Source organism: Pinus tabuliformis, chromosome 4_2 (genome assembly GCF_031772625.1).
Source record: "Pinus tabuliformis cultivar Carrire ecotype Pingquan chromosome 4_2, CPIR1, whole genome shotgun sequence".
NCBI classification, from domain to species: Eukaryota; Viridiplantae; Streptophyta; class Pinopsida; order Pinales; family Pinaceae; genus Pinus; species Pinus tabuliformis.
Window position 1 is genome coordinate 1,059,745,605 of NC_142304.1, and position 26,054 is coordinate 1,059,771,658.

At 38.1% G+C, this 26,054-nt stretch overlaps 1 protein-coding gene across 1 annotated transcript in view; it reads left to right on the forward strand.

Annotated features, from left to right (window-relative positions):
- The window catches only part of LOC149173252 (uncharacterized), a 61,680-nt gene extending 36,457 nt beyond the window's left edge, over positions 1-25,223 (forward strand). The window contains exons 2-6 of the mRNA XM_089424549.1: positions 1,563-1,802; positions 2,007-2,118; positions 2,310-2,484; positions 24,190-24,430; positions 24,660-25,223. Of these exons, the coding sequence (XP_089280675.1) occupies positions 1,563-1,802; positions 2,007-2,118; positions 2,310-2,484; positions 24,190-24,430; positions 24,660-24,970 (1,079 nt within the window). The 3' untranslated portion in view covers positions 24,971-25,223. The remainder of the gene's footprint in view (positions 1-1,562; positions 1,803-2,006; positions 2,119-2,309; positions 2,485-24,189; positions 24,431-24,659) is intronic.
- Positions 25,224-26,054: the final 831 nt, after the last annotated feature.

A 26,054-nucleotide genomic window follows, 5' to 3' on the forward strand; every position in this document is an offset into this window, starting at 1 on the left:
CCCTTACCTGTTTTATCCCAATGTTGATTTCAGCAACATTGATATTAACCAATAATATACTGGCCTGTGGAAAAATTCAGAGTTTTACAATATTAGCAATGTTGGCAACACTGATTATAATTGACTATAATGATAATGGCAAAAAAATTAATTTGCATGACTTTATGCAAGTCTTCTTATATTTCAATGTTCTGAGAAGTTTTGTTTTGGAAGAATGCTCTCTGATCCAAAATTTCACCTCCTGGTCCTTTCCTCTAGATTTCCTCCCAAAGAATGAAACATTATAATAGACACTGCTTATTTTCATCTGGGCATTTTCAATTCCGCACTATTTCCTCCAGATTGAACTATAATACATGTCCCTTTAAACTTAAACCTAATACTACCTGATTGCAATTGCCGTTATTCCTGCTATATGCAACCAAATCCAGTACATTATCTTAGTTAATTAGATCTTTACATAATTTGATTTTGACCTGGCGAAGCTTGGGGCTCAGTTGTAACTCTGCTTATTTGGTATTCAGGTTTTCCCTGTGGCTTAGGAAGTCTGCATTTTCTTACAGGGTGCAAGCCATCTATTTTTATAGAGTGCAAATACTAGTAATCGTTAAAATAAGTGTATTCAGTGGTGAGGTTGGAGTGCCAAACCATTAACCAGTTTTCACTCCCATTGGGTCTGCCAGCGTTCTTCCCCACCTCTGTGGCATGAGTTCCCTAAGGGATAAGGTTGTGTGCAAATCTTGAGCAACTTTGGTGGAATTGATACCCCTGTTCTAAGCTGAAGGAAGTTCATTCTTCATAGTGCGGCTAGAGACAGCTATTGCTTTTAGTAGGTTAGTGGTAGCCCAGTTCTGAGGCCTGACATATTTCCTCACAGTTTAAAGTTGTTGTCTTTTGAATTGAATTTCATGTAACTTGCTGTGTCAATGAAATTGTTTTTGTTCATAGGCTCAGAATAGCACCCACAGTGTTTGATTGTTCACCAACGTAGTAACACTATTACATCCCACTTGTTAAATGAAACTTTTGGAGGAAGTTGTTCACACTTTGCGGGATAGAACTACTGTTTTATAGCCAGCAATAACCACAGCTAGCAATGCCAGTCAATCTCTGGCTGACTGTTTTGCCTCAGTTAATAGTTGTTTTAGGTAGGCTATTCAGAAGTCTGTGTTCCTGCTAAAATCTTCCTGGAATTAAAATTAATTTGGCCTGTGCCCACATAGGATTCTTTTCCAGTTTATAAGACATCTTTGTATTTTAAGTTGGAATTGGAATATAAAGGGATCTGTTTTGCAGTTAACTATTCACCCAACAGGCACTGTGGGATCTGTTTTGCAGTTAACTATTCACCCAATAAGCACTGTGACGGTGTCTGCTTCATTATAATACTTTATCCTTGGGTTTATGTGATTTTCAGCATGCCTGTTGGCTGGGATTTTAATCTCTGTAGAAAAGTTAAAACTAACCATGAGAATAATATTCTATGAACTGCTGTGACTTGCTGCTAATTGAAGAAAATATTAATTGATACTAGATAGAATTCATTCTATTGAATTTTGCAGGGATCAATGACTTTTCTCACACCCCTACCAAAGAATGGTTTCAGACAAGCGCCGTGTTACGTGTGAGTCTGGGAAACTTTCTGTTTTTCACTATATTTGCTGTCATGATGATTGGAATTAAGACTCAAAAAGACATTCGAGATGGCTGGCACCATGGTGGATGGATTGTGAAGATAATTTGTTGGGCTTTGCTGGTAGTCTTGATGTTTTTCCTTCCCAATCCTGTCATCAGTGTTTATGGTAAGTACTGTTATTTGTGAAGTTCCAATACCAGTTCAAATGAATTTCAGTTCCATTAGTGTGAATAATTTATGCATACTGCATTAACAAATGTTAATTTTGTTAAGCAGGTAATAGACACTAGGACTATTTCTATATTTTCAATATGTTTATGCGATACTGACGATGTTTAAAGCTAACATCTGTTACTTGGTCAAATGACAGAGACATTGTCAAAGTTTGGTTCTGGTCTATTTTTGTTGGTTCAAGTGATTCTATTACTAGATTTCACACATAATTGGAATGATGCATGGGTTGCGAAGGATGAACAGTTCTGGTTTGTACTTCTTTTTCATTTATTTGATGACCAGAAGTTTGTACTCTTGATTTCTTCTTATCTACAGTGGAACTTGATTGATGTCTCTTTCTTGCCCCATCCAATGTATTTGAAAATAAAAACTAAAAAATTGCTGCACTTGATCATTTATGTTCTTTTTATGTTAACTGTGGTGATACATACTCTTGCAGGTACGTAGCATTGCTTGTTGTATCTATTGTCTGCTATCTAGTGACATTTGCGTTTTCTGGGTTACTCTTCTACTGGTTCAACCCTTCAGGACATGACTGCAGTCTGAATGTTTTCTTCATTGTCATGACATTGATACTAGCGTTTGTGTTTGCTGTCATTGCATTGCATCCTCAGGTACCAGAATCTTTTTATTTTAATTGTACCCATATTTTGTTGATAAAATCTTTGAAAGCATTTGAGAAACATTTTATTTTGATATATTATAGCAAGTGTTATGAATGTGAAATCTGCTTTGTTCATAAAAGAGCGAGGAAACAGGTCTTTCTTTAAGCTTTAGGCGGTTTAATTTGCCATGCTTCTTTATCGGTTCTGAAACTGTTGAAAATAGTAGCGAGAAAGGTCCTTTGACTTGTGCCTTAGTCAAAGAGACCACAACCACTTTTTTTCCTTAGCATGCACGAGTTCCTAAAAGTTAGGGCGAGTTCCTATAACTTAGGACAGTTCATGAAGCAGTTTGACTGATATGCAGGAGTGGAAGGCTCAGTTTGTTGTCTTCTAGTGCGAGTTAGAATGGGAACAGACAAGTGATTGAGTCTCAAGTTCTAAATTGAAACTAGATGAGTTGCATGAATTAGTTGGACTTAGTTAACTCAACAATCACAAGTGCAATTTCTAGAAATAAAACTTGCCAGATTTAGCTAATGCGAATTGCTTATAAGGAGGACGAAGGCACAAAATTGGTCAATTGTTTTGTGAGCACGAGTTGGTGAGACAAGGCAATAGAGAGTACGATTTTGTATGCAGAAGCTTGTGTGTGGGAAGGACATACTAAGGAGAAATCTGTGCGCAGTTGATAGAGGAGGATTTCTGGAATGAACAAAGTTCGTTCTTGAGATTAAATACTCCAGAAGACTTGGAATATGTAGATCTCCATTTAGGATACAAGAATATATATTGAAATGTATGAATAAGAATGATGTCACAATTGGGAGTGAGGGTCCTGTATATATAGGCAGGTAAGTACCCTTTCACGAACATTCATGTTTGTAGAGACATGCCTCTTTGTTTAACTAATTGTTATTTAATTACATATTGTTATGATTATTATTTGTTATCTATATTTATTACTTTTACATAATTATATTCATAACATTGCCTTCCCCTTCAAAAAGCTTTGTCCTCAAAGCTTGCCGATGAAAATGTCTGATCTCTTTTTTTGTTTTGAATGTCTTCTCGTTTCGGAATTGTCATCTTCGTTGATACAAGTTGATATGATCTTCTAAGTGATAAACAAAAATGTCACACTGAAAAGAGATCAGACCATCCTAAATTAACCTTCTGTTGAATCTTGCGGTTACTAGAAACTTGTGATGAATTGTTATCACATGAGTGGATTGCACTGACATTAGTATTCTTCAGAACATCAGTTTGTTGTTTCTGTTCTAAATATGTAGCTTGATTGAGTTGTGTACTCTTGCGATTCAGATGTCGATAAGAAGTTCTAATTATTTGATTTTCCCTTGTTTGTGTCGTTTTCTTGATTTATTTGAGGTACCTGATTTCCTTTTGTTATGGAAGTTGAATGGTTAATTTCTGGATCTTCACTTGAATCTTTTGTTGCTGGAATTGCAACTTTCTGAGTACATATTTACTTCAACTAGTTTGTCCTCTTCTTGAGTTGTGATATTGACTAGATCGATAATTGTTGTTTTTCCATCAACTCGAATTTCTACATTTGATGCTTCCTTCTCAATAAGTAGTTGTACCTTGTTTTCTAATGACTTCTTGTCTTTCTTAAGCTTTTTAATTTGCGTCAATAATTTTTCACTATGGTCTTTAAGCCGAGAAACTTCTTCATTTTTGTCATTGGTGATCTTGTCAATTTCTCTTTGCATATTTTGTAGTACTTTTTTACCTTCTTGAATTTTTTTTTTTGAAATATCTTGTACATCTTCTGTTGGAAAAAACACTGAGAGGGCGGTGAATCAGTATTATCAGATCAATAATTTTATTTCCCAAACAGATTTATATATGCTACTTTAGTGAAGTGAACTAAAATACTGAGAGGGGGGTGAATCAGTATTATCAGATCAATAATTTTATTTCCCAAACAAATTTATATATGCTACTTCAGTGAAGTGAACTAGCGTGTACACGCGACTGTGCTTAAAGAAACCAGCGTATATGCAGAGAACTTGTGATTTAGACAATTATCATGTGTTGAGCTTAAACCAATATATCAGAGATTTATTAGACAGTGCAGTAAAAGCAGAATAAAGCATCACACATAAGCAACACACATGAACACCAAGATTTAAGGTGGAAACCCAATGTGGGTAAAAACCACTTGCTGCTGTCGTCTCTGTCTTCTTTTAATAATAAGAAAATCTATTTACAATTTTGTACTGGTGCAGACTCATACCAGTACGCAGGCTTCTACCTGCAGAAGGTTACAACCTTCTCTCGTTCTCCAGCTTTTACTGGAAGGGAGCTACAACCCCCTAGCTCTTGTACTAGCCAATATGTTTACTAGTATGTAGGTGCCAGCCTGCAGAAAACTCCGCTCTTTCACTAGGGACCACGTTTCATGAATTTTCAGACTGGATACTCCTGGATCACAACACCACAATTTGAAGGCCATGTTTCATCAAATTTTCACACTGGACCCATCAAAGCTTTTAAGCTTAAACTGCATCAACCAATATTCAGTTAATCTGAGCAATCAGATCACCGACACCAGAACACTGTACTGAACTCAGAACCTTGCATCATCATTCAGAATTAGCCGTAACCTCAAAAATCATGCATTTAATGTATACACTACTTGGCTGCACCCAAACTGCGTGTATACGCTACTTCTGTTAATCGAACTTGCGTATACCTTCAAAACTACTGCAAACATAAACTTTTGAATCAAGTCTGTACCAACTATCAATATATTGAATATCTACTGTCAACTTTCAGAGCTTTACACAGGCAGGGACAGAGATCACTTCTTCTCACTTATACAATCAATCAATCAAATGCCATCCTCCTTATGTATTCAGTTTTACATTCAGATCTAAGAAGACTTCATTGATAGACAACAGTAAAACAACATAATTTGATCAGATAGTTCAGTCAGATTTGAAAAAGAAGCTTTTCTTTTGTATACGCTACTTGAAAGAACCGAACCTGCGTGTATACGCTCTTTGGCCGAGATGAACCTGCGTACAGATCTGCAAATATTGACTTAGAACTTTGCGGCAATTCCAGACTTCAGACAAACCCAGATCTTGATAGATAACGAGTAAAACAGGCACAAAACATCAGATCTAGTCTCAACCAATATCAAATCATTCAAGAATAAGTCATTTCAAGTCTCATGATTCCTGATCCAATATTAAACTCAAGGTGCACATGAATATTTCAGACATAGTCCCAAACATAACCCTGCAACGGAAAATATACTTCAGATAGAAGTATTCCTTAGAATTTTATTGCTTGCACACTTTGGCCTAATGATCTTCTCCTCCTTATGTACTCTTAGGCCTTTCTCAATACCTTGGACCAAAACCACTTAGGACCTAATACCTAGGGTTAATACCTTGGACCAAATGCCTCAGACCAATTACCTTGGATCAAATACCTTGGACCAAAAACTTGGTTTTCCAACATGTACGCGCTTTTCTTCCTGTGAAAGTGTGTGTATACGTTATACACTACTTTTGTTTTGTTAAACCGCGTGTATACGCACCTTGGACAAAGTGAACCAGCGTATACCTCTCTTTCTTCATTCTTTGGAGTCTGATCTGTAATCCTTTGCTGTTGACCTGCTGCACTGTGAACTTTCATCTGAGTGAGTTGCCATCAAGGACAACACCTGTATCATAATGCCAACAATCTCCCCCTTTGGACTTGATGGCAACAACAACACCAAGACACTCTCCCCCTTTGACATCAAGGGCAAAGGGCGGACCAAGATATTCTCTCCCCTATGCTGTTCATGCTCCCCCTGAGTACATGCTGAATTGTCTGATTGAGCTCCCCTTTGTACATGCTGAGATGCACTGAAACTGTCCATGCTCCCCCTGAGCACAAGCAGAGTCTGCAAAAATATTCTCCAAAAGAATAACATGACTCTATAACTCAACTATGTGAGTATGACCTTCCTATCACCAATGACTCATACATACATCCATCTCCCAACCAAGTGGGGATATACCAAATTTGACTCATCCACCCAACCAAGTGGGGATATACCAATTGTTTATACATGACAAAAATATAATTACATCATCCATCCCATGCAAAGTGGGGATACAAATTACATCATTTGTCCAATAGGACTCATTCAAATGTATGAGAAGACATATCACACCCTAGACTTTTACATGACTTAAGCAACAAAAGGTATAAATATCTGAAGCCATAGCTGGACTCAACAACCATAATGCCAACAATGCAGAATGTGAGTGAAGGCTAATGCTCCCCCTGAACCTGTGCTACCTGTGCATTGTTAACAAGTCAATGATCAAGGCATCTTTGTCAGTTAGATAAAAATTAATGAACAGAGCATATCAATAGACTGTAATCATCAACATCAGACAGAGCACCCATATTAGAGCCTGCCCCACTGTTTTTCTTGTCTGAAAAACATATACGCTCCTTGACCCACAGAAACCCGCGTGTGTACGCGACTATACTTCATGAAACACATGTATAATAACCTTTCTCTGAAAAAATGGATTTAACAGCAGGATGATGCAGCAACTACTCCCAACTTTTTTCTGAGATATTCAAATGTCTCTTTGGGCAGTGGTTTAGTGAATATATCAGCAACCTGTTCTTTGGAGGGAACATACTCCAATTTGACCTTTTGTTCAAGCACTTGTTCACGTAGAAAATGGTACTTGATGGGTATGTGCTTGGTCTTGGAGTGCATGACTGGATTCTTTGAAATACTGATGACACTTGTATTATCACATAGAATGGAGATAGGTGGAGTACATGTGATCTGAATGTCTTGCAAAGTTTGCATCATCCAAAGTAGTTGTGTGCAGCAAGATGCAGCAGCCACATATTCTGCTTCAGCTGTAGATAAAGCAATTGAACTTTGTTTCTTGCTGAACCAAGACACTAACCTGGAACCCATATAGAATGCACCACCACTAGTGCTTTTTCTATCATCAACACTTCCTGCCCAATCTGCAGCTGTATATGCAGGAAGAGTAAGATCTGTATTTCTAGGATACCATAAACCAAAGTCCTGAGTTCCTTGACGATATTTGAAAATTCTTTTGACTGCCTGAAGGTGTGATTCCTTTGGATTTGCTTAGAATCTTCCATCTATTCCTATTGCATGCATGATGTCAGGTCGGGTACTTGTTAGATAAAGCAGAATGCCAATCATGGATCTGTAAGTTGGTTGATGTACTGCTGCTAATTCATCATTTGAGCTGAGACTACATCCTGTTATCATTGGGGTACATACAGGTTTAGAATCTTCCATTCCGTACCTTTTCAAGATTTGTTTGAGATATTTAGTTTGTGACAAAAAAATGCCATCTTTATTTTGTTGAACTTGTAGACCAAGAAAATAGGTAAGTTCACCAAGCAAGGACATTTCAAATTCTTGCTGCATTACTGAAGCAAAATTTTGACTCATGGATTCTTCATTGCTACCAAAAATGATATCATCAACATAAACAATAATAATTAGCAATTTATCAGTTTCAATCAGTGTTGCGAAAATCGCGATTTTTTTAGTTTGGCGATATTATCGCCCGATTTTTACGCAAATTTTATTTTATTTTATTATTATTTTTTTTTTCTTCTTCACAAAAAATTGCAAAAAAATCGAGATAACTTGAAAAAATCGCGATTTTTTGGGAAAAAATCTTTTGAATTTATTTAGTTATTTATTATTATTATTTTTTTTTCAACGATGTTTTTGATGAGGAGGAGGAGCAACAGGAGGAGGAGGTGACACAACCTACCCAGGGTACCCCTGTCACCAATAGAGGACGTGGTCTACCTCCTGTAGCTCCTAGTTCTTCAACTTCTAGAGCACAACAGAGTCCACTGCCAACTCCATCGGCATCTACATCTAGAGGGGCAAAGGAAATCAATAGTATTAGACTTTAGTTATTTGGTTCATTTCATTGTATATGACATTATGACTCATGATATGAGTTACATTATTATATTTTTTGTTGATATTTTGAGGCTGAGTTGGGACTCAGGAGTCAGGACTTACTATTCAGGGCATGATTCACCGTTATGTGTGATGTAGCACTAGAAATGATATTACATATCTTATATATTAGTTCTTTTATCATATTTATGTGTCAATGTATTTATTTTATGTTTTTTTTTTACCAGTGGAAAAAGCTGTAACCTTTTATTAAAAAATGAAAAGTTACAATTGCAGATGCATTAAGCATTTCCTTAAGCTGCCCATTGGGCTCACGTGCTTTCGCACTCTTCACAGTAAAACACAACTAGTGTGCAAAAAATGAAAAAAGAAAAAAGAAGGAGAAGAAGAGGGAAGAGAGGGAAAATGCAAGGAAAACTGAAATTGGCCTTCAGGTTTTCCTTCCTTTTTTCTTTTCGACCTTGCACCACTCTCCTTGAGTAGGCTCGATCGAGGCTATGACTAACTGTGTTTCTGCTCTCTGCGGGCCTAGTTCCTTGTCTGAATCTGAAGTATCTGATTGGTGAAGTCGTTTAATCCCTCCCATGCTCTAATCTTCGGTTGTCTTCTCTGCCTGATTTGGATAGTGCTGAGGGGTCTTGTTTTTTGATGAATTTTCCTTCTGGGTTCCCGTTGCTCGGGGTACTTCAGCATTCTCCATGGGGGGATCGTCTTCTTCTGCTTCTGATTCTTCATCCTCTGAGTTAATGTGGGTGAATTCCCAACCTTTCCTCTGCTTCCCTTTTTGCTTTCTTTTACTGTTAACTTTCTTGGCTTCTGGGCAGGTGCTTTGCAAGTGTCCTGTTTGTCTGCACATCCTACATCTGAAGGCGGTATTTTCATAGTCTAGTACTTGCAGCCAATCTTGTTGTTTATAGATCAGCCTTATATTATCTGGCAGCCCTTTACTTAAATCTACTTCCACATAGATTCGTGCGAAAGTGAAGATCCTTTCGTTAATCCTTTCTAGATCTGTTTTGATGTATTTCCCTATGCTGTTCCCGATTCCTTCCAACACTCTTTCACTCCAAAAATGAAGGGGGAGGTTATGAAGGCGTACCCAAACCGGCACTTTTGTTACAGTCATTTTGTTTGGGTCAAAATCTTTGAACCATGGGGTCATGAACAGCCCCGCGGTTCCCCAGAACCAGGGCCCAACACTGATGATAGTATCTCTTACCTCCTTAGATGTAAATCTGACTATGAAAAACCCTTTGGAACATAGATGAATGTCGCATTCCATGGTCCAATTGGTAAAGATCCAATGAAATAAGTCCATTGGTTTTGGCCAGAAGCTGTTGAAACGACAGATTAGAGCTTGTGTTTCATAAGACTTAACATAATCGTCAAGCCCTGAGTCCTCAATATTAAAGGCTGGAGTTTGTCCTAGCTGGTCAATTATATAAGGCCGGGGTGTATATCCACCTTGATCTGGGGAGGATCCTGATACTCTGTTGCCTTGGAGGATGTTTTTATAGGATGATGCTCCCTTGGGTTTGTGCTGGGGTGCTGTTTTCCCCTTGTCCCCTCCTGAATTGCTTGGCTGTCCCTGAGATGGGGCCCCTCCTCTCAGCCTGAGATTCAGAACAATGGTTTCTCCTGGGCTAATCTCGTAACTTCCCAGGGTTCTGTCGTCCTGGAGGGACCACCTGCCGCTGACTAAGTGTTGGGTCTGGTCAGGATAGCCAGTGTATGTGCAAATTTGCTGCTTTAGCTGCGAAACAGAGCTATCTGCACTTACCCATATTAAGAGAGATTTCATCTCAGGGGTTTTAATAAAGATCTGAAATCGATTTTTTTTTACCTTATGTCTGCATTTTGGCTGAGCTCTGTCTGAACCGGTGTCTTTGCTGGCTGCCAGATGTTCCGGGTGTGTGCATTCTTCCCGATCTTGCCTCCTATTGGGTCGATCTGCTGCGTGCCCTCTGCTCAATTGATGCCCATTCCCGCCGGTCTGCTGCCTGGGTTCTTGAAAACTGCTCCAAACAGTTAGATCTGGCCTGGATCTGTAATATTTGAGGCCCAGTTCGAGTAGATCCGGCCCAGATCTGCAGAGATTTGGCCATGCAGTTATGTGATGGGGCAGATCTGCGCCATGCAGTCCCCCATCTTTGCATGCAGAGGTCCTGAAAGAAAGACCAATGTTCGCGTGAACGATCAAACCAATCCCTGGCGATTTGCCACCTTCGAATTGGGTTTTGTACCCATAAACGAATATTGTGTTCAGATTTCTGGTCTCGTGCTCCTTCGCGAGCTTCGCTTCCAGATCCGTCTCTGCTGCGTCTGGTTCATCTAGCAAATGCTGATTAGGGCGAAGGGAATACTCTGTGCCAGGACCGTTCAATCTTTTCCGGGCGTTTAACCGCGTAGCAAAACCCTTGCCGGCACCTCGAATGGAGTCAGGGCGCTCCAGCTCCATGCTCTTGAGACCGGTCCTGATGAGAGCAGTGGCTGTGACCAGCCCTGCAGCGCCGCCTCCAACTGCCGCCGTGTCTGTGGTTCCATCAACAGCGCAAAAGAAACCCTCGACGATGGCCATCTCGCATCCTCGGTTAGCCCTCTTCATGTATTTATTTTATGTTGTAGATGCTTTAGATATTAAAAAAATTGAAAAAAAAATGAATATTTTTGTATGTTACGATTGTTTCCCGATTTTTATTGATTTTATTTTTCCAATTTTTCCGATTATTTCCCTTCGCCGATAATATCCTGATAACGATTACTGCAACATTGGTTTCAATCTTTGGATATAGATTGCTATCTGCTGAACCTTTTATAAAACGTTGTTGGTGTAGATATTTGTCAAGGCGGTAATACCAGGCCCTTGGTGCCTGTTTCAGACCGTAGAGAGCCTTTTTGAGTCTGCATACAAGTTTTGCATCATTTCCAAGAATGAATTCTTCTGGCTGTTCAATGTAAACTTCTTCTTCTAAATCTCCATTAAGGAAGGTTGATTTTACATCCATTTGGTATACTTTGAATTTTTGAAAGCTAGAAAGAGCAAGAAACATCCTTATGGCTTCAAGTCTGGCAACAGGTGCAAAGGTTTCTTCAAAATCTATACCTTCTTGTTGAGCATATCCTTTACAAACAAGTCTAGCCTTGTTTCTAATGACTTCTCCATTTTCATTCAGCTTGTTTTTGAATATCCATTTAGTTCCTATAATATTTTTATCATGAGGTCTAGGAACTAATTCCCAAGTATCATTCTTTTCAATTTGCTCAAGTTCTTCATCCATGGCCTTTACCCAACATTCATCTTTGCATGCTTCATTTACATTTTGAGGTTCGGTGGAAGATAGTAATGCTAGATAGCTTGAGGTCCTTGTAATAGTTCTTATTGTCTGTACACCTGCCTCTTTTTCCCCTAAAATTTGAGTTTCTAGATGATTTTTCTGAACATACCTGGACGGAGTCTTTTCTTCTACCATTATCTCTTCTTTTGGTGCTTCATTGGTTTCTTCTTCAATATCATTTTGATTTGATGTGGGAAAATAATCCCCATCTTCTTCATTGTCATAATCTTCTGTTGATTTTATTTGTTTTGGATTTCTGCATGCTTCATCAACTACAACATCAATGCTTTCAACAATTTTCCCAAGTCTTTTATTATAACATTTATATCCTTTACTTCTGGAGGAATAACCAAGAAGAATACCTTCATCTGTTCTGGGTTCAAACTTACCAAGTTTTTCATCATTCTTTTTGATAAAACATTTGCTTCCAAAAACTTTAAAGTATTTTACAGTAGGAGTCTTGCCATACCAAAGTTCATGTGGAGTTTGAGTGCTATTTACCTGAACATTTGTTTTGTTAAGAATAGTTATGGCAGCGGATGCTGCTTCACCCTAGAAGGTTGCAAGAGTTCCAGATTCATCTAGCACAGCTCGAGCCATTTGTTGAACTGTTCTGTTCATTCTTTCTACCACACCATTTTGCCAAGGAGTCCTTGCGGTGGAGAATTGCCTTTTTATTTCATGTTGTTCACAAAAGTCAAAGAATTCATCCGATGTAAATTCCCCTCGATCAAATCTGAGACATTTGATTTTTTGATCTGATTCATTTTCAACCAAAGCTTTGAAGGCTTGGAACTTTTCAAATGCTTCATCTTTATGCTTTAGAAGACCTATCCAACACATTCTGGAAAAATCATCAATGAACAAAATAAAATATTCTTCTCCACGAGGTGAATTTTTCCTTGATGGTCCACATAGATTAGTATGGACAAGTTCAAGAGGCTTACTAGCTGACCCTTCTTTTTCCATGAAGTGAACTCTGGTTTGCTTACTGATTTGGCATGGTTTGCATATTGTATTTTCTGGGATGCTGATATCTGGAAGATCACGAACAACCTTGAGTCTGCATGCTTTTCTTATTTGAGAAAAGCTTAGATGTCCCAATCTTCTATGCCACAGCCATTTTTCATCATTTTTGCTTAGATAGCACTATTGTTGTCCTCCCTTGAGTATGTATAAGTTGTTTGGATTTCTTGTACCTTTGATCACGGTCTCTCCTGTATCAAGCTCACGAACAACACATCCGTTTGATCGAAACACCACTTCATTTCCTTGATCACACATTTGACTGACACTCAACAGGTTATGCTTTAAACCGTCTACATACATAACATTTCCAGCTTTAACCTTTTCTTTCAAGAAAACAGAGCCTTTACCTTTTATGACCGTATGAGTGAAGTTTTTCTTTGTCACCTGTCATGTGTTTTGAGCATCCACTGTCGATGTACCACTGATTTTCTTGTCCTTCTGCATACAAGGCTATACCACATCTTTCTGTTTGAGATTCTTTCCTTCTCCATATCTTGGGATTTAATGGTGTTTGCTCCTTTTGAGATGTTTGCTGAAATTTGCTCTTGCATTCAGATTCTTCATGACCAAAGTTGTTACAGATTGAGCATTCTATTTCATTTTCAAGAGGAGAAAAGTTATTATAGGAACTTCTCTTGATTCCTGTTACATTCCTTTGATTTCGTGCTTCTCTAGTCATGATGGTTTTGTAAGCAACGCATTGAGCAGCTTTGTGCCCAAAATTATGACATGAAAAACATTGCCCATTAAAGAAGTTCCTGCGACTATTGAATCTATTAACCTGGTGATTGTAGTTTCTATTGATATTCATCTTTGGAGCAAATTGAGTATGATTTGCCTGAGGTTGGTTGTGGCTTCTATTCATCCTTGGAGTAAATTGAGTATGATTTACCTGGTGATCTGCTTTATGCCTTTGTTGACGATTGTCATACTGTTCATTGGTCTTTGCTGCATCAAGATAGCTTTTGGTGGAGGTTGACGGCTTCAGTGATTGAGATGCTTCTTCAGTATATCCAAGACCTGTCTTTATTAGAGGAGAACACTGAATTTTGATAATTTCATTTAAAGTTTATGATCCTTTAGCAAATCTAAGATTGAGAGATTCCGTTTTCTCAAGATCCTTTCTTAGACCCACAATTTCACATTCTAGTTTTTCATTATGTTTTTCTTTTTCAGCAAGTTGGTATGTCAAGGTATCTATAATCATATTCTTTTCTTTTAAACAGATTTTGAGTTTAGATATTTCTTCATGAAGGTCTTCCTCTTCTAAAGCATCCCAAAAATTATCATCGTCATAAGCCATGAGATGTCTATAATCATCACTATTAGATAAACCATTACTATCATCTTCTAAACTATCCCAAAAATCATTGCTATCATAAGCCATGAGAAGTTTGTAACCTTGTCCAGTTTCATCTTCATCACTATTAGATAAACCATTGCTATCTTCATGAGTATAGTAACTCCTTTTATTCACAACTTGTTTTCTATTCCCTTTTGCATATTCATTTCCTTTTTCATATTTATCTTTATGAGGACATCTGACAGCATAATGACCGACTCTGCCACAAGCAAAGCATTTGAAGGGTAGCTTACCTCTAAACCTTCCAGAACCCCATTGAAGCTTCTTGACAAAGTTTACCTCATCTTCTTCTTCTGAAATATGTCCCGATTCATTGTGTTCTTCCTTTCCTTTTGCTGAAGCTTTAAATGCGGCTTCTCTCATATCTGATGGTCCTCCTTTTCTCATCTCGAAGACAATTGAGATTCTGTGAAGCTGTGTCATAGTGATATTCTGCAGATCCAATTTTTATTCTATGGCAGACACTTTGGATTCAAATTTAACAGACAAGGATCTCAAAATTTTCTCAACTAAGGTAACTTCCTTTATTTCTTCACCTAGATTCTTCATACAATTGACACCCTCATCTATATGTAAGAAGTAACTAGCTATACTTTTATCACTATACATCTTAAGAGTTTCATACTGAATTTTGAGAGTTTGAAGCTTAACATGTTTTACCTGAGAGTCTCCTTCGTAGCTCAGAATGATTTTGTCCCATATCTCTTTGGCTGATTTGAGGTGCATGACTTTGACAAACTTTGATTGTGATAGACTTCCCAATAAAGTATTGACAACTTTGGCATTGATTTCATATTGCTTTTTACCTGCTGTATCTGTAGGAATAACTGTTGGAAATGTATATCCTCCTTCCACAATTTCCTAGACATCTGTTCCAAGAGATTGTAGATAGGTTGTGGTTCTTATTTTCCAATAAACAAAGTTTCTCCCATCGAAGATTGGCGGTCTGATGGATCCCATGCTTTCTTGATTGTTCATGTTGATGGATCTCCCTTCAAGAGATCAAACTTCTTCTGAAGGACTTGCTCTGATACCAATTGTTGGAAATAATACTGAGAGGGGGGTGAATCAGTATTATCAGATCAATAATTTTATTTCCCAAACAGATTTATATACGTTACTTCAGTGAAGTGAACTAGCGTGTACATACGACTGTGCTTAAAGAAACCAGCGTATATGCAGAGAACCTGTGATTTAGACAATTATCATGTGTTGAGCTTAAACCAATATATCAGAGATTTATTAGACAGTGTAGTGAAAGTAGAATAAAGCATCACACATAAGCAACACACATGAACACTAAGATTTAAGGTGGAAACCCAATGTGGGTAAAAACCACCTGCTGTTGTCGTCTCTGTCTTCTTCTAATAATAAGAAAATTTGTTTACAATCTTGTACTGGTGCAGACTCATACCAGTACGCAGGCTTCTACCTGCAGAATGTTACAACCTTCTCTCGTTCTCCAGCTTCTACTGAAAGGGAGCTACAACCCCCTAGCTTTTGTACTAGCCAATATGTTTACTAGTACGTAGGTGCCAACCTACAGAAAACTCCACTCTTTCACCAAGGACCACGTTTCATGAATTTTCAGACTAGATACTCCTGGATCACAACACCACAATCTGAAGGCCACGTTTCATCAAATTTTCACATTGGACCCATCAAAGCTTTTAAGCTTACACTGCATCAACCAATATTCAGTTAATCTAAGCAATCAGATCACCGACACCAGAACACTGTACTGAACTCAGAACCCTGCATCATCATTCAGAACCAGCTGTAACCTCAAAAATCATGCATTAGAATGTATACGCTACTTGGCTGCACCCAAACTGCGTGTATACGCTACTTCCGTTAATTGAACCTGTGTATACCTTCAAAACTACTGCAAACATAAACTTTTGAATCAAGTCTGTACCAACTATCAATATACTGAATATCTACTGTCAACTTTCAGAGCTTTACACAGGCAGGGACAGAGATCACTTCTTCTCACTTATACAATCAATCAATCAAATGCCATCCTCCTTATGTATTCAGTTTTACATTCAGATCTAAGAAGACTTCATTGACAGACAGCAATAAAACAACAGAATTTGATCAGATAGTTCAGTCAGATTTAAAAAAGAAGCTTTTCTTTTGTATACGCTACTTGAAAGAACCGAACCTGCGTGTATATGCTCTTTGGCCGAGATGAACCTGCGTACAAATCTGCAAATATTGACTTAGAACTTTGCGGCAATTCCAGACTTCAGACAAACCCAGATCTTGATAGATAATGAGTAAAATAGGCACAAAACATCAGATCTAGTCTCAACCAATATCAGATCATTCAAGAATAAGTCATTTCAAGTCTCATGATTCCTGATCCAATATTAAACTCAAGGTGCACATGAATATTTCAGATCTAGTCCCAAACATAACCCTGCAACGTAAAATATACTTCAGATAGAAGTATTCCTTAGAATCTTATTGCTTGCACACTTTGGCGTAATGACCTTCTCCTCCTTATATACTCTTAGGCTCTTCTCAATACCTTGGACTAAAACCACTTAGGACCAATACCTTGGACCCAATACCTAGGGTCAATACCTTGGACCAAATGCCTCGTACCAATTACCTTGGACCAAAATACCTTGGACCAAAAACTTGGTTTTCCAACATGTACGCGCTTTTTTTCCTATGAAAGTGCGTGTATACGTTATACGCTACTTTTGTTCTGTTAAACTGCGTGTATACGTGCCTTGGACAAAGTGAACTAGCGTGTACCTCTCTTTTTTCATTCTTTGGAGTTTGATCTGTAATCCTTTGCTGTTGACTTGTTGCACTATGAACTTTCATCTGAGTGAGTTGCCATCAAGGACAACACCTGTATTATAATGCCAACATCTTCTGGTGTTACTGAATGTGGCTTCAGTGTAACATCCTGGAGTGTTATTTTCTTCTTCCTGTAGGAAAATGTTAAAAACTTCGTTTTCATATTTAAGATGAAGGATCTTAGAGTTTCCATCCACGGTGAACCCGAAATAATGTCACCTTGATTTCTCCGTAGGGTTTGAACTGAGAATTGTGATTTAAATGTATAATCCTCAATGTTTAACTTTAAATTGGTTATGTCATATTTTTTGTTGCCAAAACAGTCTAATTTTTTGATTATATTCAACTCTGGAATCACTAATTGGTTTGTGGTTTTAGGCGTTATATAATTTTTATCTTCAGCAAGTGAGATAACAATAGGGACGTATTTTCCCTCAGTAGACCCTTTAATTCTAAATAGCATTGAAGCATAATTACGTGAAGTTTCCGGGAATCTTCTTTCCTTCAATTTTGAATTAGATTCCATTTGCATTTATCGAGGTGAACTTAGGTTTTTTTTTTCAATTTTAAAGTAGCCCCTTTAAGTATATATAAACTTATATAAAAGTCCATGTTATGTATATCACCCTTTTTCAAAAGAAAAACTCTTTGAATTTTCCCCTTTAAAAAAACCTTCAAGTACCTTTTCACCTTTTAATATAAAAGGTTTTATAATGGTCTCTTTTAACTGTAATCTTATAATAATAATACTTTATAGAAAATGTTGACCTTCTTTTTGGAATTGTTCCTTTTACACCCCTTTTTTTTTCAACATATATATATATATATATATCAACTTTTTATTATTTTCTTCCCATGCTTTTTTTTCAAAACATTATTATATCTAGTTTTGCTTCTCCTTTATGAACATAGAGTTAACCTCTTTATAATTTTGAATTGTGTTGGGACTTCCTTTCCTTCTTATAATTTTGATTTTAAAAGATATGTTTCTCCACTTCCTTTTTGTATTTAATATTAAGGTACTTTTCTCCACGTCCTTCTTGCAATTAACAATTAGTTTGATAAGCAACTTTAATTTGGGGGGCACGATTAAAATTTGGAAAGTTTTGACTATACAAATTGAATAATTGTGTACGATATGGAAATAATGAATTCGCCAATTCTTTTTTTTTACTCCCTTTGTACACTATACAGGCCTGACGGTGTTTTCTCCTTTTGTTGCCAAAGAGCAGATAGAAGAACAACAAGAAGGTTGTGAATAGACTTTACTAGTTCGAACCTGTAACCTTGGTGACACAAACGAATTTGATGTTTGATGTTTTGTAATGGTGGGTTGATTGGCGGAAATGTTGTGGTTGTCGACGACGAAAAGTAACAGCAGAATGTGCCTGTAGCGGAAGGGTGGCTTGTTAGTGATAGAGGATGACTGTGGAAAGCGGCAGACGACCAACGATGAGAGTAGTAGACAGGGAATGAGACTGCAATATTTAACGACAAGATGGATGGAAGCGTAGCGCAAGGAGCTACTGCAGGTCATTGACAGTGTGAACAATCAGACGACTGGGCAGATTGTAGATACAACTAGTGGTTAGCGGTGGCCTATCGGGTGGCTGGTCTGTTGGCTACGGCGGTGAGCCAATCGGTTGTCGGCTGTGCCTTTTTATATTTTTTTAAAACCCTTATCTCGTCTGCTGTAGGTGGCTGGTCGATGGTTGAGACAACAGAGGCAGCGATGTTCATTGGCGGGGCTAGAGCGTAAGTTTGCTGCGGCAATGTGCCAAGGTAGTCTGGTCGTTGAACGATGTAAGGGTTGGTTGTATTTGGCTGCGGTTGCGTTTTGATTGAAAATTTGTTTTATTATTGTTTATTTGTTTTTTCTTTTAAGAATATTTTTTCTATATGATTTTTTTAATATAATATTTGTTTTTATATGATTTGGTTTTCTGTTTATTTCTGATTTTATATGTAGTTCTCTCTTCTCCTTTTTTATATGATTTTTTTATTTTTTTTTAAATATATAATTTATTTTTCCAATAATATATATATATATATATATATATATATATATATATATATATATATATATATATATATATATTTTTAATGGCCAAAAGCTTGAACGACGATCTAGAGAACCTCCAAATGTTTGTGGCAAATGCTTCAACGGCAACAAAGTTGACGAATTTCAACGGTCAAAGACCTGGATCGGAAAACGAAGCTCTTGTGCAGTGGTTGAGCGGCCAGAGGATCGAACGAATTTGATACCAAATGGAACGAACAAAGTTCGTTCTTGAGATTAAATACTCCAGAAGACTTGGAATATGTAGATCTCCATTTAGGATACAAGAATATATATTAAAATGTATGAATAAGAATGATGTTACAATTGGGAGTGAGGGTCCTATATATATAGCTAGGTAAGTACCCTTTCACGAATAGTCATGTCTATAGAGACATGCCTCTTTGTTTAACTAATTATTATTTAATTACATATTATTATGATTATTATTTGTTATGTATATTTATTACTTTTACATAAATTATATTCATAACAATTTCCTTAGGGTTTGTGCAAGGAATTAGGGAAGCGGGATCAGGGTTCTTGCAAGGTGTTTCAACTTAGGACAAGTAGGGAAGAACATGATTGTTTTTCTATTGAAACAGGGTTGTATTGTAAGAGATATATTGCTCAAAATTCTATCAATAAAATTCTCAAACAAGTAGAGGGTTTTCCCAGTTGGGTTACCTGGAAAATAGTGTTTTTGTCATTGTGTGACTGTGTTTATTTCTGTTCCTATTCCACTGCAAATAAGTAGAGAAAATTGCGTGTCTTGGGTTACAAGTTATTTTCAAATTTCTTCATTCAAATAGAGCAGAATTTTCGTGGATATTCTACATGGCATTAGAGCGTGAATAAACACATTCATCACAAGTGCGAATTCATCATGGAAGAAGGATATCTGTTTTGGGTTCTTTCTGCGCTTGAAGAAGGCCAAGTTTGGGCAGTTGCAAGCAAACGTCGAGGGTAGATCTATGCATAGTCTTGGGTGCCAATTCTCTCAAGAATTGGCCGCAGGTTCTGTGCAATTTTTGGGAAGAGGTCGAGCTCCTGTAGCCTAGTGTTGGAGGGCCACAAGGTCTAACTAGGATCTGGAACTAGGGCCGAGTAAGTCTCAAGATACAACTAGGGCTAGGTAGAAGAGAGGGTCGGGTAGTTCTGAAGGTGGTTTGGAGGCCGAATAGGAGTGTTGTAGCAGCTGCTACAGGTAGACTTAACCAGGGTTGTAATTCCCAGAAGCTGGTGCACAAGACGAGGTGTTTAAGAGATGGAAAAAAGTCTTCTTTCAAGAGTTATATATGTCCTTCCATGTTGATGGTTTGCTAGAAGGTGGCAGCTTGAGAGCAGATTGGAGGGCTACTAGAAGGTGTCTATTGAGCCCTAAGTTTAGTCCTTGTGAAGGACTACAAGATTGATAGGAGGGGCAGAACTATTGGGGTCGAACTTTGAAGGACTAAAGGGTAGCCAAGAGGGCTAGTGAATCAGCCCTAGTTCACAAGTGTTGGAGAACTCTCTAAGTAAGTAGAATGGTGTTCCAAGGGTTGAGAGCAGATCATTGTTTAGAAGGAGCATACAACTTGGTTCCATGGAAAGGGAGGATCATGATAGTTTTGGAGGGTAATGGGGTGAGAGAATTTGTGAAGCAGGTTATACCACCACGACAAGATCCCCAACAGTTGACCCAACATACTAAGAATGATATCAAGGCAAGGAGGATTATTCTAGAAGGGGTCAAAGGTCATATAGTTCCTCATATCCATGAGAAGAAGACAACATATGAGATGTATCAAGCCATCTTACAATTATTATCAGATTTCTAATGATACTAGGAAGCTTGCTCTTAATGAGAAGCTAAGGAGTAATTGATGAGCAAGGATGAGCCCATCGTCACGTATTTTTCAATGTTCACTCAGGTACGAGATGAGCTAGGTGGTGTGGGTGTGATTGTACCAAAGCATGACCTTGTGAGTTTTTCTCTTCTAGGACTTCACAAGTCTTGGTGGGGTTTCCAGGATGCTGTTAGTGGCAGGGAGAATTTTCCCAGTTGGGAAAGGTTATGGGCTAAGTATATTCAGGAGGAGATCTAGAGAGGGACTAGAGATGTAGATTGGTTATGACAATGGACGAGGAAAACCTTGCCCTGGAAGCAGGCAAGGCCAAGGGCAAGAAGGGCCAAGGAGAGGCCGAGTCTAGTCAAAAGGGAAAGAAGAAGGATCTAAGTAAGATCAAGTGCTTCCATTTCCATGAGTTTGGACACCATTCCACTAAGTCTCCTAAGCGGAAGAAGGAGTCCAGTAAGGATCATGTAGTTGCATCAACGGAGGTAGATGCATTTTCTGCCCAGTTTGAGAAAGATTTCTCATTGATTGCTTGCATGGCAAGCTTAACATATAACAATATATGGTATATTGATTTAGGAGCATCCTTCCACATGACCAGAAACAGGAAGAGTTTCAGCCACCTGAAGGAGAAGGACATGCGGTTTTAGATTGAGCTAAGAGATGATGGTCAGTATGCAGCTAGAGGAGTTGGTACTGTCAGTTTTCAGAGGGATTCATGTAATCCCCTTCATGTCAAAGATGTTCTCTATGTTCCAGGATTGAGGCAGGAACTTGTTTTGGTAGGTACCCTTGAGGACAAGGGTTATGATGTCATCTTCAACAGAGGTAAGTATTCCCTCCAACACTTATCTTCTAGATGTAAGAAGCAGATAGGTGTGAGGGTGAAGAATCTCTACAAGTTGCAGGTAGAGACAGGTGTAGCCTTGAGCAACAAGGCAAGGGGACCGCAAAGTAGAGAAGTGGTGGTTGAGCGAGAGCAGGATAGAGCTCGCAAGATGGAGTCTTAGCTAGTATCTCAGTTTGAGTCTAACCTAGTTGGGAGTTGGGCCGACCAACAAGATGATGAGGATCATAGACCAGGGTGAGTGGAGGCAGCTACTCAGTTTGTGACTCCTAGTATAAGGAGAGTTCGAGCCAAGTGGGCAGAGGATTTGTTTAAGGGAGATCAGGAGAGATATTCTAGTATCACCTTCAGCCAGAGGAAGCAACCACAGAGGTACACAGGGTACATGGCACTTATGACTGAGGCGATAGACTTGCAAAGCATGATGGGAAAGAACAGGTCTTCTGATCAGGTTTTGCAGAAGAAAGCAGGGAAATCTTTTAGTTTAGAGGGAGCAACTGCAACATCAAAGGATGTGGTAGTATTGGACTCAGACAGATCCAGGTGGACGAGGTTCTTCGATAAGCACCTTCCTCGCTAAGAGGGAGTGTTGAAAATAGTAGCGAGAAAGGTCCTTTGACTTGTGCCTTAGTCAAAGAGATCACAACCAATATTTTTCCTTAGCATGTACGAGTTCTTTAAAGTTAGGGTGAGTTCCTAAAAATTAGGACAGTTCATGAAGCAGTTTGACTGATATGCAGGAGCGGAAGGCTCAGTTTGTTGTCTTCTAGTGTGAGTTAGAATTGGAAAAGACAAGTGATTGAGTCTCAAGTTCTAATTTAAGACTAGACAAGTTGCATGAGTCAGTTGGACTTAGTTAACTCAACAATCACAAGTGCGATTTCCATAAATAAAACTTGCGAGATTTAGCTAATGCGAATTGCTTATAAGGAGGATGAAGGCACAAAATTGATCAATTGTTTTGTGAACACGAGTTGGTGAGACAAGGCAATAGAAAGCACGAGTTTGTGTGCAGAAACTTGTGTGGGAAGGGTGTACTAAGGAGAAACCTGTGTGTAGTTGATAGAAGAGAATATCCTTGGGGTTTGCGCACTGGAAATAGGGAAGCAGGATCAGGGTTCATGCAAGGTGTTTCAGCTTAGGACAAGCAGGGAAGAACATGACTGTTTTTCTATTGAAACAAGGTTGTATTGTAAGAGATTTATTGCTCAAAATTCTATCAATAAAATTCTCAAACACGCAGAGGGTTTTCCCAGTTGGGTTCCCTGGAAAATATTGTGTTTTTGGTACTGTGTGACTGTTTATTTCTATTGCTATTCTGCTGCAAATAAGTAGAGAAAATTCTGTGTCTTGGGGTACAAGTTAGTTTCAGATTTGTTCATTCAAGCAGAGCAGAATTTTTGTGGATATTCTACAGAAACTAACATGATTTATCAGAGCAATTTATTTTAGACATGGAAAGAGGAGAGTTATAATCATTATCCTTTTTAAAATCCAGCAGCCATTTTAACCGCACCACTAACTTCTCCACAAAGAAAGATACTTAGCTTGGTAGGACATTCCCAGTTTGGATAGGGATTTTTTTTTTCCAATTGAAAGTGAATCTTCCACGAGCTAGATAGAAATAATTATATGCGGTCCGACTTTCACAGGGTAGAGCAGTCCATGAAGGGTGAATTCATAACAGCCTGCTTGTAGTGTCCATGACGTGCATTACTTGAGCACATGTCCTCGGGGAGGTTGGAACCGAGGGGGGTAACTTGAAAAGGCAAACCACAAACCATGGGTGGATTGGGGAATTAAAGAAAAACATAACAACTATTTCAAAATTTAAATCCCAGCAGAGTATATCCCATCTTGATTACTGTCTTTAGCGTGAAATATTTAGAAGCTGTAGAAAAATGAAATGTGCAGGAATATTCAGAAACAGTTTATTTTCGTGGCAAGAATATTTCAATACAATTGATAGGTGGCATGCCTGTTATAACAGATTGTGAACCACAACTCACTGTCATCTAAATGACACCTGCCTTCTGGAATCTGACTCCTAATACATTTTTATTTCACATACACAACACACTAATACTCGTGGACAGCGCACTCAACTGAATGTCACTGGGGGTGGATGTTGGAGCTGTATCTACAACATTTAATTCTATTTGTCTATGTTTTGTCACTAATTTATAGGGGATGTCTGACCTTATGAACATTTGACTAAATGAACAGTCTTACCTTTATCCTTGTGTTTCAACAATTGCTGTGTGATACTAATCCTAACAAGATGTAGCAAAATAGCAATTGTAAAATTTTCTTGTGAACATTACTGATTAGAAAGCATTGCTGCAGGCATTATATTGATTGTCTATGAGCAATATTGTAACCATCTTAATTTTGCTAGCTAGAAAACAGCTATAGACTAAATGTCTGTGTCTGAATATGCACACTGTTGGAACAGGTGAGTGGAAGTCTTCTACCAGCTTCTGTAATATCTGTATACTGTGCATACTTGTGCTACGGTGGACTTTCAAGTGAACCTAGGGATTATACATGCAATGGGCTTCATAATCATACAGCAGCTGTTTCTACTGGTACTCTCATTCTTGGGATGCTGACAACAGTTCTGTCAGTGGTCTACTCTGCTGTTCGTGCTGGATCCTCAACTACATTTCTTTCACCCCCGACATCTCCACGCAGAGGTATTATTATTGTGATGCTCATGATACTGCTTTTCGAGAAATACAGCCTGATCACCTTGCTGCTTGCCACTAGAACACACTCCTGTCGGCTCTGCATAGATACTTGTTTCATTGTGACTGTGCCCAAATTTCTGTAGTTGCAATGGTGTAGATAAAAAAGTTTGCAGCCCTGACAAATCATTGCATTGTTTATTTAATAAAGGTGTGTGCTTGGCAACTTCATTTGCAGGTTCTGAGAAGCCTTTGCTACAATCTAAAGATGTAGAGGAAGGACAGAAGGATGAAAAGAAGGATGAAAAGAATGATGAGGGACGCCCTGTCACCTATTCCTATACCTTTTTCCATTTGATTTTCGCTCTTGCCAGCATGTACTCTGCAATGCTTCTCACTGGTTGGACAAGCTCAACTAAGGACTCTGAGGAACTTGTTGACGTAGGTTGGTCTTCTGTTTGGGTCCGTATTTGCACAGAGTGGATTACTGCAGCATTGTATGTTTGGACTCTACTTGCTCCTATTTTTTTCCCAGATCGTGAGTTCTGATTTCTTTGTTGAAAATGTTCACTTGAATTGGTTAATATCCCAACGGCTTAGAGTCAATAAGTGGACATGAAATACAGTCGGCTGTCTTATCAGTCGACACTCATGAAACATCAGACATGACATGGTATTGAGTCTGAGGTGTACAGTATCCTGGGCTTTGTTTCATATTCTTAATCTTCAAAAGTATTTAAGGTTTGTATATATACTTTTAACTCTTATAATGAAGTTTGTGATAAAAAAACTTAAAACTTGAGATCTTTTTTCTTCTCCTAGTTTCTAGTAATCCTGCTTTTTCAAAGTTGTCATTGTCATTAATGTGGACTTGATTTCAATGTCTGTCTTTTAAAAACCAAAACAACTGCCATACTGGTATCCCATGAAAACTCTGAAGTTTACCCTTCCATTTGTACGGAAAGTAGGCCAATCTTTTTTATTGATTTCAAGAGGCAGATGCCCCAAACAGCTACCTACTTTCACCGGGCATGTTCACAGTTACACAAAGATACTATATCAAAACCTTCCAAGATGTTACTTACAATCTCTTCCTCTCCAAGATGTAGCTTACAATATTTTCTTCTAAATCAAGAATGTATATTACCAAAAGTTTCTTGTACATGATTAAGATTTGTCTTTTATTCCTTATAGTTGAAATTGCTTATCTATCTACATGAAAGTGTTTTCTCAAGATGCACCAGTCATTCAACGTGTTTTCAAGGGCATTGTTCTCTGGAAACCTTCACGTATGGCTATATTCTAATGCTCTTATGCATTTTTGGAGTTTCTCTCAGTGTGTATGAATATAAATATATTTTCTAAGGGAAACAGCAGAGAACATAGGAGATGTAAATTCGGATTCAGAATTTAAAATTAAAGATTTAGGTTTTAAAGTTAAAATCTAAAACTTAAAGAAAATGTGACTAGCGGCTTTCCACAAGGATTAAGAAAAAACTAATAGAAGATAGAATGTGAACCTCTTTGAATTTCTTTTCTTTATCTGTTGTTTGCTCTTGGGAGCTTCACATGGGAGTCGAAGAAGTCAATGTAAATCATCTTCTTCCTTTTTTCTGAAATGAGTTAAAATATC